Below are 17,507 nucleotides of genomic sequence, written 5' to 3' on the forward strand. Positions count from 1 at the left end.
CACTGCCTGTTCCTTCAACTGCCCCTCCAGTTTTCACTCTTTGGTTCAAGTGAAGCGCTCCGCTGCAGCCTCCGCCGACTCAATTGAACCACTAAAGAAAAGTTTTTTTTTTAAATAAAATTGAAACTTTGTTTGGTTTTTAAAGAAATGAAATTGAATAAACACAATTATTGAAAAGCCATGTAATAATACAGTAATGCTACGGATATGAAACAGTTTGAATCTTTTTTCACAATACCATAACAGTAACGTTAACGTATAAGCAGCTTGTGAGATGTTTTAATTACTGTGAATGATGTTTAGTTATATTGAATAAAATATTGTCCAAGAACATTACAATAACATATTTGGTATGAAGAAGCTCTGTAAGAGGTGTTAATTACCACCAAACGATAGTTTAGTTGCATTAATTAAAATGTGCTATATAATAATAATCAAAAATATTGTAACGTTAACCTTACTACTAAGGTATTCTAGCAAATACTTGATAATGTGTAATGTTGCAGTTTAATGCTTCATTGAAGTACCCAAAGTTAAGTTAGAAGAAGAGGTGGCCAAGGTGGGCTAAACAAACTTGAGGGCCCTTGTTGGCCGCCAGCTTGCCGGGGACTAAGCCTTGACTTGCGAAATTTAGGAGTGTAATCTCTTACCATTGAATGATTCGGAAGCAGCTCGGGCTTATATAGGATACACGGTCTCAAGTCCCCAGTAACAAAAGGAAATTAGTTTTCATTTTCAATCATGAAACTAAGCTTGGTTTGAGACTGACTGTACTGATGTGTTTAAGATGAACAAGTTGCAACTAAAACATTTCATTCTCTTTCAACCAATAAATGATAAGGAAAACCAAAATAATTGAAACACAAAAACCACAAAAAGTAAAGAGAAAGAAGAAATATGCACGATTTTTCCTTGGTTGTCCCAAAATGACAGACTATATCCAGTTGAGTCAATATTATTGCAAATACTGCTCACTTCTCTCATTTACAATGAACGTAATTTGTTCTATTATTTGCTATCACTCATTACAAGAGAAAAAATAAAACCTAATGTTACAAGATTTCTATTCTAAGCCTAAACCGAATAATGAATTTAAAACTTAAAGAAATCTTTTAGTGATTCTTCATGAAAAAAGCTCATTAATACTGGAGTGGCAACAACTCCAACACTCTTGAGTCTACAAGTAAGGATTTGGTATAAAAGTGACATGGTATGCTTGGGGCTAAATTTGGCCTTTTGTGGCCCTATTTTTTGGGACCTGCCTACCCCCTTGGGCTGCCCAGCAGTGAACCTGGTCCTTCTGTTATCATATCTGAGGCCCTAGTATTTTTTTTTGGGTGTGGTGAGAGGGAGATTCTCCAATCAGAGGTTTTCAGACGTATATGGGAGTACATAAAGGTCAACAATTTGGAGGTTGGTAATTAGTATACCAACACAGACATAATTAGTGCATTAGTTCCTTCTATTGGTTGCTTGTTTTGATATAACATGGATTCTGAGAAATATTTTTATTAGTCTGATGAAGCTATATGCTTTTATTTAGTTCGACTTTAGTTAGATTTGATGCATGTTTATCATTTTTTCCGTATTGAACCTTTCGTACAAACTAGCTTGTGGGATTTATACCTCGGGGAATCAGATATAGGGGGAAGAGAAATTAGAAGGTTCAAGTGGATCGTTATGCTACTTTTGGTTGAATAATTATGAGTAACAATTCCTAACACTCTCTAAAATTTTTAAATTTCAGTGTATAGAAGCTGAAAATTTAGATATTTCGTTAGATTAGAAAAATTTCTCACATAATCCCTTGGATATGCAAATAAAAAGAAGAATCTCATTCTCTTTGCCAAATGCTTTGTTTTTGGCAATGCAGGGGGCATAACATCATCTATTGCCTTTGTTACTATTAACATGACTTAGAATTATAAGTTAATATAAAATTCATGTTCAGCAGAATAACTTGAATTTTAAAGAGCATTTGCAGTCACAAGAATATGATCTGCACTCAGAAAATAGATAGAAACGGGAAATATAGAAAAGATCTTAAGACGAGGAATGTCCACTGAATTTCAAGAAATAACAATAACCATACACATATATCAACAATTTCATAATCTCTAAATTCTTTTGCAAACTCTTGATTATTGGGTTTTTGCTTCAGTGTGTTGATACTGCTCAAATTAGAGTATCTCAATATTGACCATACAATAGGAAGAAGAAAAATTTAAGTAAGAAAGTGACTTCAAGCACTACAACATTCTTTTTCTACTCCCAGTTAGACCAAGACTTATAGTTAAATTGAGAAGTCTTGTTGCCAGGTTCCTCATGCAAGGGCCCATAACAAGCTATAACTCCATATATGTAAACTATAAGTTTGCCTCTCGTATACAAGAAGACGATGACTCCAACAGAGAATGAAATGCTAAATCAATAACAGAGACATTTTTGTTTCCAAGCTAGTAGACCAAGACTTTAATCATATTTCTCCTTCTAATTACAAGTAAATCAACAAAAATCAAGCAATAAAATTAAATATTTTGCACTTTGGTAACATCCATCAGCATAGTTCAAATCTACTTTTTAAGTAAAATTAATTTTCATTCATTCAGTTAATGTAGATATTAGTTTTTTTTTTTTTTCCTTGTCTTTTGGGTGATTCAGAAATAGAAAAAAGGCTTTGTTGGTTGGTATATGATTGTTCTGAGTCCTGAATGATATTTCTGGAATCATATATAGCAAAGACCAGATGATCAATAATTCATGAAGTAGTCCACACTGTATGAGACTTAGAAAAAAACATTTATTGTTGACACGCGTTAGCCACGGTTCAAGTCTCCTTAAATGTTAGCCAAAGTTTAGCTAGTCAACATTGGAACCTCCACTGCAACTTTGTGAAATTGGAGAACCTTGCTTTAATCCTTTTGGGTCAAGGAAGTTTGGTAAGATACTATTTACGGTAAATTTCATTTATTACAAAAGATATCTCAATTAGCCTCAATTAAGTCTAGTCAATGATAAGATTCCATATTTAATTCCTCGGCACCTCTGGAAAAATAATTGTAATCTACAAGACATCTATGGGGGACCAAGACTTCAAATGATTTCTACAGTAGTGACCCTCCATTTCTCTTCATTTTGTTGAATTTCACTTCACATTATTGTAAGTTGTGATATTTATTCAGAATAGTAATTTACGAGGCCTTTGGCTCTTAAGCCCTACGCTTTCTTTCGTGCAGGTGATAATTATGGGTAACAATTCCTATGACACTCTCTAAAATTTAAAAATTTTAGTTATAGAAGTGAAAATTTAGATATTTCTGTTAGATTAGAAAACTCTTATGACAGAGTTCTTTTCTTGCATATGCAAATAAAGAAATTATTCTCCTGTGATAGAATGCTTGTTTGGCAATGTAGGGGCCGTAACATCCCTCTATTGCGCTTGTTACTATAACATGGCTTAGAATTTATAAGTTATAATCAGATCATGTTCAGCAGATTAACTTGAAATTTTAAGAAGCATTTACAGTCACCGGAATATGATCTGGACTCAAGAGATAGAATGAACGGGAAGTATAGAAAAGATCTATAAGATGAGGAATGTTCGCTGAATTTCAAGAAATAGCAATAACCATACATATATCAACATTTTCATCTTAATCATCTAAATTCCTTTGCAACATCTGTGCTCATTGGGTTTTGCTTCCGCGTGTGCTTACTGCTCAAATTAGAGTATCTCAATATTGACCATACAATAGGAAGAATAAAATTTTAAGGAAGAAAGCGACTTCAAGCACGGCAACATTCTTTTTTACATATCCCACTTAGACCAAGACTTATAATTAAACTGAGAAGTCTTGTTGCCCCGTTCCTCACTTCAAGGGCCCAAGAACAAGCGAAAAAAACCTTATCCAGGATAGTAAATATATAGTTTGCATTCTAGTATACAAGAAGAAGATGACTCCAACAGAGAATGAATATGCTAAATCAATAACAGAGACATTTTTGTTTCCAAGCTAGTAGACCAAGACTTTAATCATATTTCTCCTTCTAATTACAAGTAAATCAACAAAATCAAGTAATAAAATTAAAATATTTTGCACTTTGGTAAACATCCATCAGCATAGTTAAATCTACTTTTTAAGTAAAATTAATTTTCATTCATTCAGTTAATGTAGATATTAGTTTTTTTTTTTTTTTCCTTGTCTTTTTGGTGATACAGAAATAGAAAAAAGGCCTTGTTTGGTTGGTATAGGATTGTTCTGAGTCCTGAATAATATTTCTTGGAATCATATATAGCGAAGACCAAGATTGATCAATAATTCATGAGGTAGTCTACACTGTATGAGACTTAGAAAAGCATTTACTTGTTGACACGCGTTAGCCACGGTTCAAGTCTCCTTAAATAGTTAGCCAAAGTTTAGTGTAGTCAACACTGGAACCTCCACTACAACTTTGTGAAATTGGAGAACCCTGCTTATAATTCCTTTTGGGTCAATGAAGTTTGGTAAGATACCAATTCACGGTAAATTTCATTACTAGCCTGCAAAAGATATCTCAATTAGCCTTAATTAAGTCTAGTCAATGATAAGATTCCATATTTAATTTCCTTGGCACCTCTTGGACAATAACATTTGTAATCTACAAGACATCTATGGGTGACCAAGACTTCAATTGATTTCTATAGTAGTGACCCTCCATTTCTCTTTTATTTTGTTGAATTTCAGCTTCACAAGTGTTGTAAGTTGTGATATTTATTCAGAATAGTACTTTACGGGGCCTCTGGCTCTTCAGCCCTGCCCTCCTTCCTGGAATCATATTTAGCTAGTGAAGACCAAGATTGATCAATAATTCATGAAGTAGTCCACACTATATGAGACTGAGAAAAGCATTTACTTTTTGACTCGTTAGCCACAGTTCAAGTCTCCTTACATAATTAGCCAGAGTTTAGTCTAGTCGACATTGGAACCTCCACTGCAACTTTGTGAAATCAAAGAACCCCACTTATAATTACTTTTGGGTCAATGAAGTTTGGTATAATACTAATTTACAGTAAATTTCATTAGTAGCCTACAAAAGATATCTCAATTAGCATCAATTAAGTCTAGCCAATGATAAGATTCCATATTTAGTTTCCTCGACACCTCTTGGAAAATAACATTTGTAATCTACAAGACATCTATGCGTGACCAAGACTTCAATTAATTTCTACAATAGTGACCCTCCATTTCTCTTCTATTTTGTTGAATTTCAGTTTCACAAATGTTGGAATTAATTTGTGATATTTATTCAGAATAGTAATTCATGGGGCCTCTGGCTCTTCGGCCCTGCCCTGTTTCTTCAATGCAGGTAACTTGTGTTCAATAATATAGCCAGATTATAACAACATTAAGTCATGAATCATGGCATGAGTAATTTAATTTGCCATCTTCAAAACATAACACCATTTGTTTATCAGATATATAACTTCATCATTCATCAACTCTTATATCATATTTCTCAGTTTTATTAGAAAGATAGTGTTGGTTGACCGCCACAAGATAAAAGAAAGTTTTCAATTACATTTTCTGGAATATTCAAAGCAAGGACCAAGACTCAAATGAAAACAATCAATAAGATATTTAGTGTTCTCAACAGGAAACCCTAAATCATTTATTTTCAAAAGTTGCAACTCTTAGTATAATGGTGAAAAGAATAATGCTTGCTTTTCTGCGTCAACCCTATCTTGTGTTTTTCACATGGAAGACTTTACTTTTTGACATGCATTAACCACAAATTCAAGTCTCCCTACATATGCAAACTTTACTTTACTTTCCAATTCTCTTCTATTTATAATCATATCGTTTCTTGTGATTCATCATAAACAAAAATGGGTTGTCTAGCATGGCCTTATCAACTTCTCTTCCTCCAACTATTCCTCTTTTATTCTCATACTTCTGCAACACCCTGCTCTCATCACCAGAGTTCTGCATTGCTCCACTTCAAGCAACTCTTTTCCTTCAAAAGTGATTCCTCACGGTATTGTAATCATCAACATGTTCCTTCTTATCCAAAAATGATATCTTGGAAAGAGGATTATGATTGTTGCTCATGGGATGGTGTTACATGTAATTTGGTGATAGGTCATGTGATTGGCCTGGACTTTAGCTGTAGTTGGCTTTCTGGCAACATCCCTTCCAACATTACCCTATTTCTTCCTCCTCAATTAAAAAGACTCAATCTAGCTCACAATGATTTTAATCTCTCCCAAATTTCTTCTGATTTTGGTCAGTTGACCAGTTTGACACATCTTAATCTCTCTGCCTCAAACTTTAGTGGTCAAATTCCATCTGAAATCTCCCATTTGTCTAAATTGGTTTCACTTGACCTCTCATGGAATTATAACTACCCAAAGAATAAAAATAATAGTTTGCTAATTGAAAGAGTTGTTTTGGAAAGGCTACCTCAAAATCTGGCTGTGTTAACAGACCTTGCTCTTGACAATGTGGACATGTCTGCCATCGTACCTAGTTCATTGACGAATCTATCTTTGTCTCTAACTTCTCTAGGTCTCTCAAGGTGTCAACTACAAGGGAATGTGCCAGAAAGCATCTTCCGCCTTCCAAATCTGAAGATCCTTCGGTTATGTGGTAACTTCAACTTGACAGGTAATTTTTCCAAAGTTAATTGGAGCAGCCCACTCAAGCTTTTGGATGTCTCTGACATGAGCTTGTCGGAACAATTACTTGATTCAATCAGCAATCTCTTTTCCTTGAGGGAATTGTATCTCAGAAACTGCACTCTCGCTGGGTCAGTTCCTGCGTCACTTGGCAACCTTACACAACTTGCTTATTTGAGTCTGTCGTATAATAATTTGATTGGTGAATTTCCAGATGTTTTTGTCAACTTAAGGCAACTTTCTTGTTTAGAGTTGTCAAGTAATCAGCTCACTGGTCCAATGCCATCTGGGTTATTCACTCTACCATTATTGTAGACCATTTATTTGGATGATAATAGACTAAATGGCTCTATTCCAAGTTCAATCTTTGAAATTGTGAATTTAACCAATCTTGATCTTTCTTCAAACAATTTAAGTAGAATTGTGGAGCTTCACTTGTTCTCAAAGCTTAAAAACCTTCAGTCTCTTGATCTTTCTCATAATAGTCTGTCAATAAACACTACATTCAAAGCCAACTCATCCTTTCCACAATTTCAGTGGTTGTACTTATCTGGTTGCAACTTGAGTGAATTCCCAATTATGTTAAGAACTCTAAACCAATTACAGTACCTCGACCTTTCTGACAATAAAATCAGTGGTCAGATACCTAATTGGATGGGGGACGTTGGAATGGATACTTTGTCCTTTCTAAATCTTTCCCACAACAACCTAACCGGCATAGACCAGCTTCCTTGGAAGAATCTTGAGGTTCTAGACCTTCGGTTCAACTTGCTCCACGGACCAATTCCGATTCCACCACCTTTCTTGACAATATTATTGTTGTCAAACAACAAATTGACTGGAGAGATACCTGATATGATCTGCAATATGAGTACCATAGGAATTCTAGATCTTTCTAGTAATAGTTTGAGTGGTAAAATTCCAACATGCATGGGAAACTTTAGCAATCTTCGTGTGTTGGATTTACAGAAAAATAAACTCTATGGCACCATTCCTGGAAAATTTGCAAAGGGCAGTCCTTTGAAGACCCTTAACATCAACGAGAATGAATTGGAAGGGCCAATCCCATGATCTCTGGTCAATTGTACGATGCTTCAAGTTCTAGATATTGGTAACAACAAGGTAAATGATACCTTCCCATATTGACTAGAAACTCTTCCTGAGTTGCAAGTTCTTGTCCTTCATTCAAATCAATTTTATGGTTCTGTATGGGGTTGCTCGAAGACAAAGCACTATTTTCCAAAGTTGAAAGTATTTGACCTCTCAAACAACAAATTTGGTGGTCCATTGCCAGCCAACTATTTCGAAAATCTAAATGCCATGAAGGATGTTGGAGAAGCAAAGAGAAAGTTGCAGTATATGCGTGAAAGTTATTGTCAAGATTCCATTACAGTGACAATGAAAGGGCTTCAGTTTGAACTAGTGAAAATTATCAGTACTTTCACTACAATTGATTTTTCAAATAATAACTTCCATAGAGAGATTCCAGAAGTAATTGGAGAGCTTCATTCCCTTCTACATCTCAATCTTTCTTTAAACAAATTAATAGGTTGTATCCCACCGTCACTTGGAAATTTGAATGCTCTTGAATCGTTAGACCTCTCTTCCAACAAGCTTGTTGGAAAAATTCTATGGCAGTTAGCAAATTTAAATTTTCTTGGAGTGCTAGACTTGTCTCAAAACCAACTCACGGGGCCCATTCCACGAGCACCCCACTTTGATACCTTTGGAAGTACTTCATATGTGGGAAACTTGGGATTGTGTGGATTTCCATTGTCAAAAGAATGCAAAAGTGATGAGACACTACAACCACCTACAAAATTAGAAGATGATGCAGAGTCTTCAATTGGATTCGGTTGGAAAGTGGTGTTGATAGGCTATGGATGTGGAATGGTTTTTGGATTGATCATGGGATATCTTGTATTTTCAACAGGAAAGCCTCATTGGATTGTAAGTATAGTCGAGGGAGAACACCGTCAAAAGGGGAGAAGGTCGAACAAGAAAGGTGAGGGAAGAAGAGGTTAGTGCTTTCAGCTTTGTTAAGAGTGTTGACTATACATGTGCTGTACCTTTTTCTTTTTTATATTCCATGTTTTCTGTCAGTGTAAGCAATCAACTATAAACAAGCGTAGCATTAATTTTTTAAAAGGCCTTGGTAGTTTCAATTTTGATTTAACCTTGATAGTTACTGCATTTTTTAAGCTATTTCTCGTTTCTCTTCATTCAGAAAATTGAATTTCTTATATTCCTTCTAATTATATATTTGTTTCATTGGGCATCTACATTAATATAAACCACATAAGTTATACAGATAGTAAGTACAACCCAGAAAGTATCTTAAAACTTGAATTTAAGAGTTGAAAATTTTAAAGTTCTGATGTTGAACAATGAAGGATTAAAATTCCTCCATGTAATGTAATATAGTTAACATCCAGTGTATTGGTTATGAGAATTCATGGTAATCCATGTGATGGGTTGACCAAGCATGATTACCATAGAGTGTCTCTAACACATAGTTTAAGCATACAAGTGTTGAATTCGAAGAGCATCATGTAGGGGAACAAATCATGTAGAAGAAAGATGCTTGTGGTTAACCTCCATGATTAGGTTAAGGTTGTGAACAACAAAATTAAAAATTTGCTTTAGACTTCTTCACTTTCAGTCTCGCTAATGTGTTGACAGTAAGGACTTAAGGGTAAAGAAAGAACAGTCTAAATATATTCAAGGATTAAAAATTTTCGAGTAAAATAGATTTCTTTTTGTTACGGCAACTCAAATTACTCTTTCATCAGGGGACATGCAATGGTGTTGATAATGAATTTAGCAATTCCAATTCTGTTTTACATGAGATTACAGGAACTGATATTCCCCCTTGTTTTTCAAATGCATTTCTAGGATCCGCTAAACCAAATGGTGATACTATGTAATGCAAGACTCCAGAATCTCTTTGGTTGTGAAAGCTTTTCTGCACTGGGAATATGATAGGATCTGACCTGCAGTCTGGACAAAACTACCAACAACAATCCACACTCCACGCCAAAATCAATATTTAACGAAAAGAATCTGTTATATTAATCACCCTAAAAGCATACAGCCTTATCAATAAAGCTAACAGTCCTTTCCTAGCAAAGCTCAACAACAAACAACAATTAACTCAGAAAGACAATGTAAATACACCAGAAAAATGATAAGTAGTAGACTGACTTCGAGGGTTAGCCACCTCCCCAAACACTGACTTCGAGGGTCAGTAGCCTCCCTGCAATTTCACTCTACAATTCCAGTTCCCTCCCCTTTTCTCTTCTCCCCTTTTTATTCTGTTTTGTCACCTGTATGTTCTAACTGAATTCTCCCCCATCCCCTCATATCCTACCACCTGTTCCACAGATATTCCCTAAATATTCCCCCATAACAAATCCCAACTGCCTAATATTCCCTTACCTTCTACCACCACCCTTCTTGTGGTACACCAGCTTTGTTTGATGCTCATCAGAATACCTGAAATTTTGGCACCCCTATGAAATTTTGGAATAAAGGTGCTATTGGAAATTGGAATAAAGTGCTAAAGTGGTTCTTACACTCATGATTTGTTTATAAATACGTAATCTCAGATCAGTAATGCTACCCTTACACAATGTTTTTACACAATCCTCTTACTTCATGACGTGGCAGCTGACATGGCATTGCCACCTCCTTTGACACATCAGCAAGTTGCCACCTCACTTTCCCAAACGTNTCAGCCCAAAAATTACTCATGAAAACCCTATCTCGATCGGATACAATGGTTCTTGGAAATCCATGCAACCTGATCACCTCTTGTACAAACAGGTCTGCTACTGTCTTGGCTGTATATGGGTGTTTAAGAGTGAGAAAGTGGCTATACTTGGTGAGCCGGTCAACCACGACTAGAATAGTATCAACCCCATGCGCTTTGGGTAGCCCCATAATGAAATCAATTGAAATATCATCCCAGACCTGGTGAGGAATAGGTAAAGGTTAGAGTAACCCTGCTGGACTCAGAGCATCATATTTATTCTGTTGGCATATGCTACAAGCAGCTACAAAGGCCTTGATGTCGTTCTTCATTCCGTCCTAAAACACCACATTTGAAATTCGCTTGTATGTCTTAAAAAAACCAGAATGACCTCCAATCGGTGAAGTATGGAATTCTTGCAGTATCTGATCAATGTGAGGCCCTGATTTTGGTAAAACCAATCTGTTGTGATACATCAAATGGCGTCCCACCAGTCTAAAACGAGGGTGACTGTTTGGGTCAATCAAGAGCTGTTGGATAATCTGCCGTAACTTGACATCTTGTTGTACGACATCCTCAAAACTGTCAAGGCCCGAAAAACACCCCATCGAAACAGCATGATACTCAACTGTCTCTGACATCCTGGAAAGGGCGTCTGTTACTTTGTTTTGTGGTCCCGGTTTATATTGAATGATGAAGTGCAGTCCTAAGAGTTTGATAACCCACTTTTGCTGACTTTCACTTAGCAGTTTCTGGTCAGTTAGGAAATGTAAACTCCGTTTATCTGTCCTGAAAACAAAACGTCGGCCCAGGAGATAATGCCGCCATTTTTGCATTGCCAATACAACCGCCATTAATTCCCGCTCATAGGCTGACTTAAGTTTGGAATTGATAGACAAGCCTTTACTGAGAAATGCAATCGGTCGCCCCTCTTGCATCAATATTGCCCCCAGTCCGCTTCCCGAAGCATCTGTCTCGATGACAAACTCTTGAGTGAAATTAGGCATCCTGAGGACAGGGACGCTGGTCATGATTCGCTTTAACTCTTCGAAAGCCCGTTGAGTTACTAGATTCCATGCAAAAGAATCTTTTTTTAAAAGGGCAGTGAGTGGAAGAGCGATCTTACCATAATCGCGAACGAAACGGCGGTAGTAGCCTGTCAATCCCAGAAATCCCCTAAGTGCCCTGATGTCCTTTGGTTCTGGCCATTTAGTGATGCTTTCAATTTTGGTGGGATCAACTGCCACACCCTTGGCTGACACAACATGCCCTAAATATTCCAGCTGAAGTTGCCCGAATTGACACTTCTTTTGATTAACCACCAGCTGATTCTCCAATAACACCTGCAAAATAATACCTAAATGCACTGCGTGCTCATCCATCTGCTTACTGTAAATCAGTATATCATCGAAAAACACCAGTAAAAATTTTCTCAAATATGGCCTGAATACATCATTCATAACTGCTTGAAACATTGCTGGTGCGTTGGTAAGGCCGAAAGGCATTATGAGAAACTCATAGTGCCCCTCGTGTGTCCGAAAAGCAGTCTTTGGTATGTCTTCGGGTTTCACTCTGATTTGATGATAACCTGACTTTAAGTCGAGTTTTGAAAATACAGTTGCCCCGTCTAACTCATCAAACAGTTCGTCGATAGCGGGGATTGGAAATTTATTCGGAACTGTCACCTTGTTAACGGCCCGATAATCTACACAAAATCGCCAGCCTCCGTCTTTCTTTTTCACTAATAAAACAGGGCTGGAAAACGGGCTAATGCTTGGTTTTATAATTCCCGATGCCAACATTTCTTTGACGATATGCTCGATCTCATTTTTCTGATAATAAGGGTATCGGTAGGGTCTGAGGTTTGGTGGCTGTGTTCCGGGAACTAGCTGAATGGCATGGTCCTTTGACCTGGTTGGTGGTAACCCGGAGAGTGGCTCGAAGACTTGACTATACTGTCCCAATACCTTCAGCAGTCTGTCATCAATAGCCCCCATATTTTCACACTGAGTCTGCAGCTGCCCGAACTCGATCAAACAGCCCTGTCCTTCACTTTGTAATGCCTTAATCATCGCCTTGAGTCATACCATGGTCTTGCTAAAAGAGGGATCACCATACAAACATACTGCCCGGGGTCCTATTGTGAATTTCATAGTTTGTTTTCTCCAGTCTGTAACAGTCTCACCCAATGTCTCAAGCCATGCAATACCTAGGACTACGTTCGCGCTACTCATCTCAAATGGAAAAAAGTTTTGCACGATTGTCACCGTCGGTAACTCCAGACACACATCCTTACATTCCCCTTCACATCTCACACTATATCCATCACCCACTCTGACCCCAAAGGACTGAGTCCTTTCCACTGGTATCCCCAATTGTTCAACCACTTTCGAGCTAATGAAATTGTGGGAAGCCCCACTATCAATCAACACAATCCATTCCTTACCTTGGATTCTCCCCTTGAGNATTCGCAGTTATGGCTACAGAGCTGCTTCAGTGTCCAATGACACTTATGCAGTGAATCTCTTCACTGGTGGAACAAACTGGATCAATTTTGATGGTGTGGAGGCTGTAAAAGCTAAGGTTTCATTTGCAAAAGTGAAAGGGCTACTTGGTTACAGTGTATTTCCACTAGGCAACCACGAAAACTGGGAGTTTCCCTCAGCTGGTATAGAACTTTTGATTACTTCTAATCTTCAATAATTGTCTCAACAATTAATCCAAAATTTTGACTGTAAGAGAAATTGAGTAACTTGGTGACACATACTAATTAACATAACAATGAAACAACTTTCATAGCCCAAAAGGAAGGTGATGATCGGCAGAAACAAACAGCGGCTTCTGATGATTATTCTGGTTACATTAGCAACATTTATGCTGCTACTGGGGATCTTAATGTGTTTTTTGAAAAGAATATTACTCTAGCCGGGAGGTAATTTGAATCTAATTATATAATCACAATGAAATTGAATGATTGCCTAACTATTTCCTAATTTTGCATTTCATTACATTGATTTCAGGGGTTATAAGTAGTATGAAAAGACTGCTGTCTAAACTGAAAACAAAAGCATCAGCTGCCAGAAATCTTAACAAAAATGCAAACAATCTGTAAATATTCACGTTTACACTATTAAGGAAGCTACAAATAACTTCTCAAGTGACAAAAAGCTCAGCGAGGGTGGATATGGATCTGTTTAAAAGGTAATAGTAGAAACCGTTTGAGTTCAAAATCCGTCAAGGACTTCAGGAGTTCAAGAATGAAGCTAGTGATCACTATGTATATATTTCAGGGGAAATTTCCAATAGGACAGGAGATAGCAGTAAAGAGAGTTTCCAAAACTTCTCATCAAGGACTTGGAGAGTTCAAGAATCAAGTCGAGCTTACCGTGATGAGGCTGCAACATGTAAATCTGGTACGGTCTTGGGGATTGGCACTCAGAGGAAAGGAAATATGTTGATTTACAAGTACATGCCAAACAGAAGCTTGGATCTTGATAGGACCAGACCTGCAAATCAACTAAACTACCAACAAATAATCTGAACTCACACGTTAAATTCACCAAAACAGTAAAAGGACCCTGTGTATTAATTCCAATGAAGCATTACACTCAGACAAACTTAAGTTCCCACAGTCCTATCCTCAGTATTTAGTAGGCAAACAACTCAGAAACAACTCAGAAACAATAATGCAGAATACAATCAAAAAGAAATCAAAAGACTGACTTCGAGGGTCAGCCACCTCCCAAATACTGACTTCGAGNTTGTTAGGATCTGACCTGCAATCTGGACAAAACTACCAACAACAATCCACACTCCACGCCAAAATCAATATTTAACGAAAAGAATCTGTTATATTAATCACCCTAAAAGCATACAGCCTTATCAATAAAGCTAACAGTCCTTTCCTAGCAAAGCTCAACAACAAACAACAATTAACTCATAAAGACAATGCAAATACACCAGAAAAATGATAAGTAACAGACTGACTTCGAGGGTCAGTAATCTCCCTGCAATTTCACTCTCAAATTCCCGTTCTTCCCCTTTTCTCTTCTCCCCTTTTTATTCTGTTTTCTCACCTGTATGTTCTAACTGAATTCTCCCTCATCCCCTCATATCCTGCCACCAGTTCCACAGATATTCCCTAAATATTCCCCCATAACAAATCCCAACTGCCTAATATTCCCCTACTTTCTACCACCACCCTTCCTGTGGTACACCAGCTTTGTTTGATGCTCATCATTATGTTTCACTGCTTTTTTAGAACAGAGCTGATCTGGTTCTTTATTGCATAAACAATTTGAACTAGTCTCTAGTTTTTCCTAGTTTCTGCATCTTATTGAAACTGAGAAGCATATTGAAGGTATAGAGCTAAATTTTCATGTCTCGGGATGGAATTAAGGATGTGGTCAGTTCCTTGTCTCAGAAGATCAATATGTATGTTAGAGATCGGATTCATCAGAAAGTTAATGTTGAAAACAATAGAGTGAAAAGAGAAATGAACACCATCACCTGTTCATGTTTTTATTATCCTAAATGTTGGAAACTTGCATCAAATGCATCAGCCTAGTAATGTGGTTAGTGGATACTTCTTTGTTCCTTTATCTCTAACATAATGATGCTTCTTCATTACATCTAATTTAGGAAGGGCACAGTTAACATTAATTACAAGTAGGATGGATGCCATACTTGTAATTAATTAACACTAAACAACTCATAAGCAGTACTAGTTGCTAGCTACTGCTTTGAACTGTGCAGTTGCGGTAATCATATTTCAACTTCCCAACATGAAATTCACTTTGAGTTTTTATCTACTTAGCTCTTGTTTTCATGGATAGGGCTGGTGTGTCTACATTTCAGATGAGGTATAAGGATATCTTTACCAAGGCACACACCGTAGCGTATGCAGCGGCTTCCAAATTCTTGACGGTTTTGATGAAACAAGAAACTAACTGTGAGATTATTTTTGCTCATTTAACCACATATCTTCCATTTTCATGTCACATCTATTATCTATATTAGCAATAATGATAAAATGCTTTTGCCTTTGTAGTGTAAATAGTCGCACGAAACTCCATGGTAGCCTTTAAAAAGTGGTGGATAGGTGGCCCTAAATTTCAGAGGGCCTCAGTTCTTGGGAGGAAGAGGAAACCAATTGAGTAGGTGCTTTTCCTAACCTAATTATAATTTGTTGTACACCATGTGAGTCTACTTTGTAAGTGTAAGTATGATGCCAGGAGGTTTCATACATGCGTGATGTAACATAGAAAGTAGTACTTGAGTTAAGATTTTAAGAATTTATAGGTTTCTTTGACCTTTTCCATTGATAATATTAGTTTATATGTTGCAGAGTAGTAAAGAAATAAGGAAAGCCTACTGCTGTTTGTGATGGTTTAGTAATTTGTCAATAGCTAGATACTGCTATTTATAAAATTTTGAAGCCCTTGTCTACGTGGCTTCAAAATAACACTTTTTTTTAAAATAAATATGTTATTTAGAATTTTTTTTTTTATTTGGGAATTAAAAATGATGCTTGAGTGGAGCATTGATCTTCACGTCAGTGGGCCTAATATATTCTAGCTAGGTGATTGGCAGAACTGATTTGTTGCATGTGATGACTATGGACTTAAACAGTTAATGTTATTGTTTAAGTAATGAGATTATATATTTTGGTCGGAAGATATTTTTTCATCTTACGGTGATTGCCTGATTATCTGATTCTGATTCTGACAAGGATGAATTGCGCTTTTTGACCTTCCGTAGCAATATCGTCCTCAACCTTTTTCCCTTTTCCCTTTTCCCTTCTCTTAGTGCTAAAGTTCCTCTAAGATATTCCATTTTCGCGTAAATTTTCTTTTTATATCACCATTCCCAGTCGCATTTATAGCTCCTATTCTTAAAATGCTCACTTTCTTATTTTTATTTATTTTCTTTCTTCATATCATATTTAAAGTAAATATTAATATAATTATTGTGAATTGCGGAGTATGGTCTCGGAAGTGAGGTGTCAACAAATAGGGATGTGTACAGTTTTCGAATCCTGTTGTTGGAGGTGATAACAAGAAAGAGGCCAACAGACCTTAGGTTTGAGGGAGGTCTTAATCTTCACAATTTCGATGGTAAGGATCGAAGTGACATGTTCAATGGAGATACCACAAGAACGAATGAACATAACCAATGTTGTTCGTGAATTACAAGAGGTGAAGAACATCCTTCTCTAGCCTAGAATTGTCCTCACAGGTGAGGAGGTAAGATTTAAACTCTCTCTTTTGTTGATAAGGAGAAAAACTTCCTTGTAATTCTTGAATTATTCTTCTAATTTTCTTTTGTTGTTGCCATTTTTAATCGCAAGACTAAGAAATTAATATCTTCATCAAGCAGTTTGAGCAAGGTGAAATAAGACAGTTTTCTGGGATAATCTGCCAGGCCACCCACATTCTGATGGAGTGACATAAAATTACAATAAACAGGACAAAGACAATTCCAATAAAAAAACGCCCAGTTTAGCAATAGAGTTATTAGGCAATAAACAGTTGTAATCAGTCAGTCATCATTTGAACATTATAATGTTTTCTATCTAATATGAACACTTAATTACTTGTCAAAAAGATCAAGTGTTTTCTTATGTTATTCTTGGGAATTGGAGATTGGTCTCAGAAGTCATGAGGTGTCAACAAATGGGGATGTCTACAGTTTTGGAATTTTGTTATTGGAGGTGATAATGAGGAAATGGCACACATATATTATGTTTGAGGGAGGCGTTAATCGTTCTATCTTTGCTAAAGTAGCCTTGTCTAACTGGGTGATGCACATTGTGGATCCGTACTTCTAAATGTTGATGAAGAGACGATTGTCGACTGCTACTAACCATAGGCTGAAGGAAACAATAAGTAACATCAGAAAAATGTCTCATTTCTATTGCAAGGAGTGGAGTGGCATGTTCAATGGAGTCATCAAAAGATCGAATGAATATACTTAAGAAACTACCTCTCTTCTTGACATTGAGCTAAAATGGTCATGGAGTTTTTGTTCTTTCATTTATATTATTTTTAGCCTATTCCCTTTACTAATCGCAGGGCTATGAAATTAATATCCTCATCAAAA

The 17,507-nt window shown here is 36.6% G+C and overlaps 2 protein-coding genes across 2 annotated transcripts; both read left to right on the forward strand.

Annotated features, from left to right (window-relative positions):
* The first annotated feature begins 6,052 nt into the window (after positions 1 to 6,052).
* Positions 6,053 to 7,726, forward strand: LOC116145182 (receptor-like protein 7). The gene is made up of 2 exons (XM_031430611.1): positions 6,053 to 6,945; positions 6,994 to 7,726. The coding sequence occupies exons 1-2, from the start codon at positions 6,053 to 6,055 to the stop codon at positions 7,724 to 7,726; spliced, it is 1,626 nt and encodes a 541-aa protein (XP_031286471.1).
* Positions 7,727 to 7,744: 18 nt separating this feature from the next.
* LOC116145183 (receptor-like protein 9DC3) lies at positions 7,745 to 8,763 on the forward strand. The gene is made up of 3 exons (XM_031430612.1): positions 7,745 to 7,777; positions 7,880 to 8,675; positions 8,759 to 8,763. The coding sequence occupies exons 1-3, from the start codon at positions 7,745 to 7,747 to the stop codon at positions 8,761 to 8,763; spliced, it is 834 nt and encodes a 277-aa protein (XP_031286472.1).
* The last annotated feature ends 8,744 nt before the right edge of the window (positions 8,764 to 17,507 follow it).

This window comes from Pistacia vera, unplaced genomic scaffold (genome assembly GCF_008641045.1).
Source record: "Pistacia vera cultivar Batoury unplaced genomic scaffold, PisVer_v2 Contig460, whole genome shotgun sequence".
Lineage (NCBI taxonomy): Eukaryota > Viridiplantae > Streptophyta > Magnoliopsida > Sapindales > Anacardiaceae > Pistacia > Pistacia vera.

Bases quoted from the DNA above. Each gene is read 5' to 3' on its own strand.
- LOC116145182 (XM_031430611.1), top strand. From the start codon at position 6,053: ATGATATCTTGGAAAGAGGATTATGATTGTTGCTCATGGGATGGTGTT. The intron at 6,946-6,993 runs GTTATTCACTCT...GGATGATAATAG, and splicing joins ACTGGTCCAATGCCATCTGG to ACTAAATGGCTCTATTCCAA.
- LOC116145183 (XM_031430612.1), top strand. From the start codon at position 7,745: ATGCTTCAAGTTCTAGATATTGGTAACAACAAG. The intron at 7,778-7,879 runs GTAAATGATACC...GGTTGCTCGAAG, and splicing joins TAGATATTGGTAACAACAAG to ACAAAGCACTATTTTCCAAA.